We start from the raw sequence: 6,622 nt of genomic DNA on the forward strand, positions 1-6,622 counted from the left end.
TTGGTTCGGTCAAAGCCCCTTAGCTTACATGCTCTCTCTTTTTCAGGCAATCTAATAATAGATTACGTTTATGAGACGCGTGGCATTGCAAATCAACTCGGTGAGAATCAACCTTCACTTTGTCAGCGTCGACTATGAGAAACGAAATTTACCCAGATGCTGGTTCATGCTCACATAAGACAAGCACTGATCAGGCTGAAAATGCTCCAGAGAGTTTGAATCCTTGAATCAGAGGATTGGCGACTTCAAGTCTTAAATGAAAACTTACTTGCTGCCAAAGGTAATAACATTCTGTTGTGAATTTGCTGCTACTCTTCAGGCTGTACCACCCACACGGTTTATATGAATATTATTATAACAAGCTCCTTAAATTATCATAACGCATGCAACACGCTTGAAAGAATTTTCACTTTGAATTTTGTCACCTGTCATATTCTAGCTATATCACCATTCACAAAGTCTTGGTCAACCTATTCACGTTGCTTTCTGGAATTTCCTAATCACTGGAATTTCTTATATCTTGCAGTCCACAGCCTGCAGCCCCTCCCACTAATTAAAGAGAAGTAAACGGTATCTTGATAGTGATAGTTTTCCTCCTTAGCATTTTATTTTACTAATATAAATTAATATTCTCGGGCGAGCTAGCGCAAATTAATTAACATATGAAGAAGCATTATATATGTATGCAGGATGATACTGATCAAGTGTTAAACCAAACAATAGAGAAGCAGAAATTAAGTTGGTCCCTTGTGTATATGGAGTTTCAAGGGAAGATGCAAACCATCCTCTGCCTGTCCTTTGTGACCTTGTTTATCCTTCTAGGTCTCTTGTGTGCTGAAATTGATGGCAGTCCCAATATTGTTGTGGAAGAGGTTCATGTTGGTGTGATTCTTGAGATGGGGTCAAGGGAAGGAAAGATTATTCTCAGCTGCATTTCAACAGCCCTGTCTGATTTCTACCATCTGCATAATAACTACAGCACAAGAGTAATTCTGCACACCAGAGATTCCAAAGGAAAAGCACTACATGCTCTATCAGCTGGTAAGCCACATATTAATATTTTAGTCTTTGTACTACAAATTTAATCTGCGCTGTGGACGGGAGAGGATCTGGTCAGGATGAGGGAGAAGGGGGTTTGACCGGGATGAGGGAGTCATGGGGGCGGTGGGGGAAAGACTTTCAAAAATAAAAGCTCCACATGTCATCATCAGCAACTATTTCTGCAGTCCGGTAAATGCTCCACATGGCTACAGACATGCGTGTGATTCCAAACTTTGTGTAGTAGGGTTTTGCTTTTTAGGTTTATGTGGGTTTTCATTTTTAAGGGCATTTGTGTCTATTTTGGTGAGTTTTTGGCTATATTTGAAAGATTTTATAAAAACTGACATTTTTGAAAGTGGGGTTAAATATTGGCTATTTTGATAAAAACTCAGATGGCTTTGAGGACCTGGGGATGGGTGCACAAAGATAGAAAGAAGAGAGTTTATTTATTTATTTTTTAATTAAACTTTATATACAAATTTGATACGAAAAAAACTTTATGTAGCAAAACTGTAAATTTCGGGAAACTTGCATGTAGTAAAGTGAAATTCACCCTAAAAAAAATTAAAAGAAAGTATCATTGTATACTTTTATCTTAAACTCTACTCGATCCTCAACCAAATGCAGCTCTAAATCTTTTGGATAAGATCAAAGTGGAAGCAATAATTGGTGCACAAACAAAAATGGAAGCAAACCTATTGGCAGAGTTAGGAGAAGAAGCTAAAGTCCCTGTATTGTCACTTTCTGGACTTTGTACTAGTCCTTTCGGTGCTCCTGGCGAATATCCCTTCTTTGTTGAGATCACACAAGATGAAACTTCTCAAGTTACGGCAATCAGTGGCCTTATTGAAATGTTCAAATGGAGGGATGTCATCCTTCTATATGAGAACACAGATTATGGGACAGACATCATTCCATTTTTTATCAACTCCTTTGAAGAAGCAAATGTGACTGTTTTTTATCAACTTCTATATAAAAGTTGCATTGCTGCCTCCCCAGCAGATGAACAGATCATTGAAGAGCTCCGCAACCTCACGAAGTTGAAGACGATGGTATTTGTGGTGCATGTATCACATTTTCTTGTTCCTCGCCTTTTCTTGAATGCAAAAAAGTTAGGCCTACTGAATGAAGGGTATGCTTGGATTATGACATCAACTAGCATGAATTTCTTGCATTCTTCCATGGACCCATCTGTAATTGAGTCAACGCAAGGAGTGCTCGGTTTGAAGTCTTATACTCCAGCATCAACCCGCCTCCACAATCTTACTTCAAGATTGAGGAGGATATTTTACATGCAGGATCCTAACATAGAAGTAAGTGCGGTAACCCCAGATGGAATTTGGGCATATGATGCAACTTGGGCTCTAGCTGAAGCAGTTGAGAGGACCTGGACTTCTACAGGATTGAACCTAGTGAATTTAAACAATATTACATCCTCCAAACATGGACTTCTGCTTCTTCAAGAGATATTGCAAACAAGGTTTAAGGGTTTAAGTGGTGAAGAAATTCAATATCCAAATGGGAAGCTAGTTTCAAGTGCATTTGAGATTGTAAATGTCATAGGAAAAGGGGAAAGAAGGGTTGGATTTTGGCCATGTGAAGAAAAACACACAAGAGATTCCTACACACTTAATAACAGAAGAAATTTACTTTCCACCAACGATCTCGAAACAATCATATGGCCTGGAGGATCATCAACCATCCCAAGAGGTTCAAAGATGCAAGTGAGTACTAGTTCTGAAATAAAACTAAGAGTTGGCGTTCCAGTGAAAAAAGGGTTCAACAAACTTGTGCATATGAACCTTGATATTCAAACCAACCGAACATCAACCATCCCAACAGGCTTCTGCATAGATGTATTCGAGGCTGCAGTAAGAGCGTTGCCGTATGAAGTAAAATATGACTTCGTTCCATTTGAGATTGGCATTAATGCAAGTTACAATGATCTTGTTTACCAAGTTTTTCTCCAGGTATGCTTAATTTGAAATTAGAAATTTATATCAGGTAGAATATAAATATTATGTTGGATAAATACATCTGTAATTGTATGCTAATAACTTGTAATGCAAAAATAGATTTGCATCTCATTATATTACATTTTAATGATTTAATATTTCTAATTTTTTATTTTTCGTTTTCCTGCCACACACTTTTGCATATTGGGGAATGTATATTAACTAGACATTCGATGCTATTGTTGGGGATACCACGATCACATCGGAGAGATCTCAGTATGTTGGTTTTACAATACCATATACTGACTTAGGTGTGGGGATGCTAGTATCAAATGAAAATGGAGACATGTGGATTTTCTTGAAACCCCTTTCGCCAGATCTCTGGATCACAAGTGCGGGTTTCTTTATCTTGACCGGTTTCGTTGTGTGGGTAATTGAGCGTCCTGTCAACACAGAATTCCAAGGCACACCTTCGCAGCAAATCAGAACCATATTATGGTTTGCCTTCTCAACCCTTGTGTTTGCTCATAGTAAGTGCACGATATCTCACTACTTCTTTCAATTATTCAAGTTTACTGCTAAATAGTTTTCAGTTTCTTTTATTCAACCCTTGTGTTTTCTGATTAATTATCACACAGATATGAGAAAGAGTAGCATTATGAATTATGTTTTTCTGACTGAATTCTCTTAATTCAAAATGATTCCTTGTTCACTCAAATTCCATTCAGATGAAAGAACGAACTCAAATTACGATTAGAGATGCTGTAGTTGACGATCAGTCTTGATTCTGTTGCAGGAGAGAAGTTGTTAAACAATTTAACAAAGTTTGTAGTGATCATATGGGTGTTTGCTGTGCTTATATTGACTTCCAGTTACACATCAACTCTGACATCAATTATGACCGTTAACCAAATACGATTAAACTCAAGAGGAAACAATATAGGTTACCAATCACGTTCAGTCACCCAGGGAGTGGTAAAGAACTTGAATTTCAAAGGTCTTAAACCCTGTAATTTTGTTGAAGAATATGCTGACGCTTTATCAAGAGGAAGTAAGCATGGTGGTGTCTCTGCTATAGTTGACGAGGTTCCATACATGAAGATCTTCCTTGCACACTATCCTACTGGCTACACCATGATTAAACCCGAATCTAGCACTAGCACCAATGGTTTTGGCTTTGTGAGTAACCTCCCTTAAATTAAGTTATGCATCAATCATATGTTGTATTTCCACTAAAACTAGCAACATTAAGCATGATATTTTGGCCACATAACATCTTAACATTTATAGTTTCTGTAGTTTTTTATGATTTTCCAATTTGATCCTTGTATTTCTGATTCTGACAATTAAGTGCATGTACTTTACTTAAGCAACTTGATTAGTTCGTTGTTCATCTTTTTTTGTATATGCAGGTTTTCCCTAAAGGTTCGAAATTGGTCCATGATATGTCAATGCAAATTCAACGAATGAGAGAAGAGGGAAAGCTTATAGAGATGGAGAAGGTCTGGTTTCATAAGAGAACAATTCTCATGTTTGACAACACAACGAGTGATCCCAATACTCTAAACATACATACCTTTCGTGGTTTATTTCTCGTTACTGGGGTTTCTTCAGCTTTTGCTCTTTTCATATTCATAATATTTCCTCTCAAAGAAAAATGGTATGCCGTGAAAAAATTCAGATTTAGATATCGGGTTCGAGAAAAGCTGCAGCGTGTAAGGAAGTTCTTCTCTCACAAAGTTTCCAATGAAAACCAAGAAAAGCAGTATACAGATAGTGCATGAAGCTAAGTATTATGGTATGCAGAACTAGATATTGCTCCCCATTGTAGTCGCTGAGGTTGTCTGAAGCATGAGCTGTGTGAAATCGTGATTTTACAAACAGATAAAGTCACTTATAAGCAATATGCTTGCTTCTCTTTTGTTAAGTATACGCTAATAAATTACGTTCTTTTAAAGGTATCCGAACAGTAAGTGCTCTGTCTCAAGCCTTTTTATTTGTATTAGCTAGTTTCCCTGCCAAGACAATATTTAACTCAATTATTTTTTTAAATCAGATCTTGTTTATTATAAAGTTGTTGATAACTCAAATCTTGATTGCTCATATAATGTAAATTTCAAATAGATTTCTAAAGATGAGCATCTTGTTATGATAAATAATAAATCTCATCAGTTTCTCATTCATAATTAATGTAAGAGAAATGAGCAATGATACTTTTCTTTTTCTTTTGCTAGATTTTAAATATCTTTTACAGATTGACATATGTTGAAATGCTGTTGTACATTTTGCAGGGGAGATGTTGTTAAACAATTTGGCAAAGTTTGTAGTGATACATTATAACCAGATACACTGCCACTTTAGCATCAATGATGACAGTTAAACAGATACAATATAACCCCAGAAGCAAATTACATAGGTTTCCATGGTGTATTGGCCTCAGGAAATTTAGAGAACTATGTGAAATCCGACGGTCGTAGAACGTACAATTCGGTTGAAGAATTTCACGATGCTTTACTCTATGATTAAACCCAAGCCTATTACCAATGGTTTTGGCTTGTGAGTAACCCTTCTAAACGTTGCATATGCATTCAAATATAAATAAGTAAATAGATATACATATGCGACACGTTACACAATAGCGATTTAGAACATTGTATATCTGAGTCACATATGCAAGCGGTTGATTAAATTAATCAAATAAGCCTTCATAACTGATTCATGTTTTGTTTTCAGGTTTTCCCCAAAGGCTCGGAATTGGCTCAAGACATGTCAACACGAATTGAACAGCTGAGAGAAGGAAGAAAGCTTTTAGCGATGGAAAGGGACTGGTTTCATGAAGATACAAGTGATCCTCATACCAGTACTCTTTAACATTGACAACTTTAGTGGGACGTGGCACAATTTTAGAGGGTGAAAATCTTATCCGAAAATTTAATTACAAAAGATTATCAAAATTAATGGTTTAAACTATAAAAAAATAGAAAATAAAGTACAATGAATAGTAATTGTCTTAGACTTGCCCTAGACTTTGCCCTTGTGGGTGGAACCACAAATGCAAAGGCTGACACTATTCACGTGAATAGTGGCAGCCCTTGCTTGCCCTTGCCTTAGACTTAGCCCTTGTGGGTGGAGATGCTCTAATAGGCTACTATTTTGTAGTTATTAACATTAATAAGGTTAGCCGCTCTTGGGTGGCTGTAGGGTCTGTAGGTTTGCTGTGGGGTTGCTATAGGTTGGCTGATGTATAGATTCTTGTAATTAATGTAAAGCTTGAATAGCAAGTCTTCTCCTTATATATATATATATATATATATCATGTATTACAAAACAATCAATGAAAACTGAATACAAGTTGAAAACCACAAAATTATCTTCTCTCATTCTCATATTCTCATATTCTAGCTTCTCATGTTTTGGCATGGTATCAGAGCCTAATGGCTAATCCTTAAGATCTTCTACCAAATTGAGAGTCGTTGGCGTTTTTTCATGTTGCTGTAAATTCTCTTGTTTATCTTCTTCTTTAATCAACATTTTTTTTCATTCCACCTTAGCCGCTTAGGCAGATTCTTTTTTCCTCCTTTTCCTTCCAGTATCAACCAAAATACATAACTAAATAAATAAATGTC

At 36.5% G+C, this 6,622-nt stretch overlaps 1 protein-coding gene across 1 annotated transcript; it reads left to right on the forward strand.

The window, feature by feature from the left end:
• The first annotated feature begins 703 nt into the window (after positions 1 to 703).
• Positions 704 to 4,970, forward strand: LOC103331372 (glutamate receptor 1.2-like). The gene is made up of 5 exons (XM_089052979.1): positions 704 to 1,041; positions 1,669 to 3,011; positions 3,223 to 3,526; positions 3,793 to 4,175; positions 4,409 to 4,970. Exons 1-5 carry the CDS (start codon positions 756 to 758, stop codon positions 4,778 to 4,780), a joined length of 2,688 nt encoding a protein of 895 aa, XP_088909105.1. The 5' UTR covers positions 704 to 755; the 3' UTR covers positions 4,781 to 4,970.
• Positions 4,971 to 6,622: the final 1,652 nt, after the last annotated feature.

Source organism: Prunus mume, linkage group LG5 (assembly GCF_029339155.1).
Source record: "Prunus mume cultivar Tortuosa linkage group LG5, ASM2933915v1, whole genome shotgun sequence".
NCBI lineage: Eukaryota > Viridiplantae > Streptophyta > Magnoliopsida > Rosales > Rosaceae > Prunus > Prunus mume.

Coding starts and splice junctions, on each gene's coding strand:
- LOC103331372 (XM_089052979.1), top strand. CDS start 756: ATGGAGTTTCAAGGGAAGATGCAAACCATCCTCTGCCTGTCCTTTGTG. Junction 3,012..3,222: donor TTTACCAAGTTTTTCTCCAG/GTATGCTTAATT, acceptor TATATTAACTAG/ACATTCGATGCTATTGTTGG. Junction 4,176..4,408: donor GCACCAATGGTTTTGGCTTT/GTGAGTAACCTC, acceptor TTGTATATGCAG/GTTTTCCCTAAAGGTTCGAA.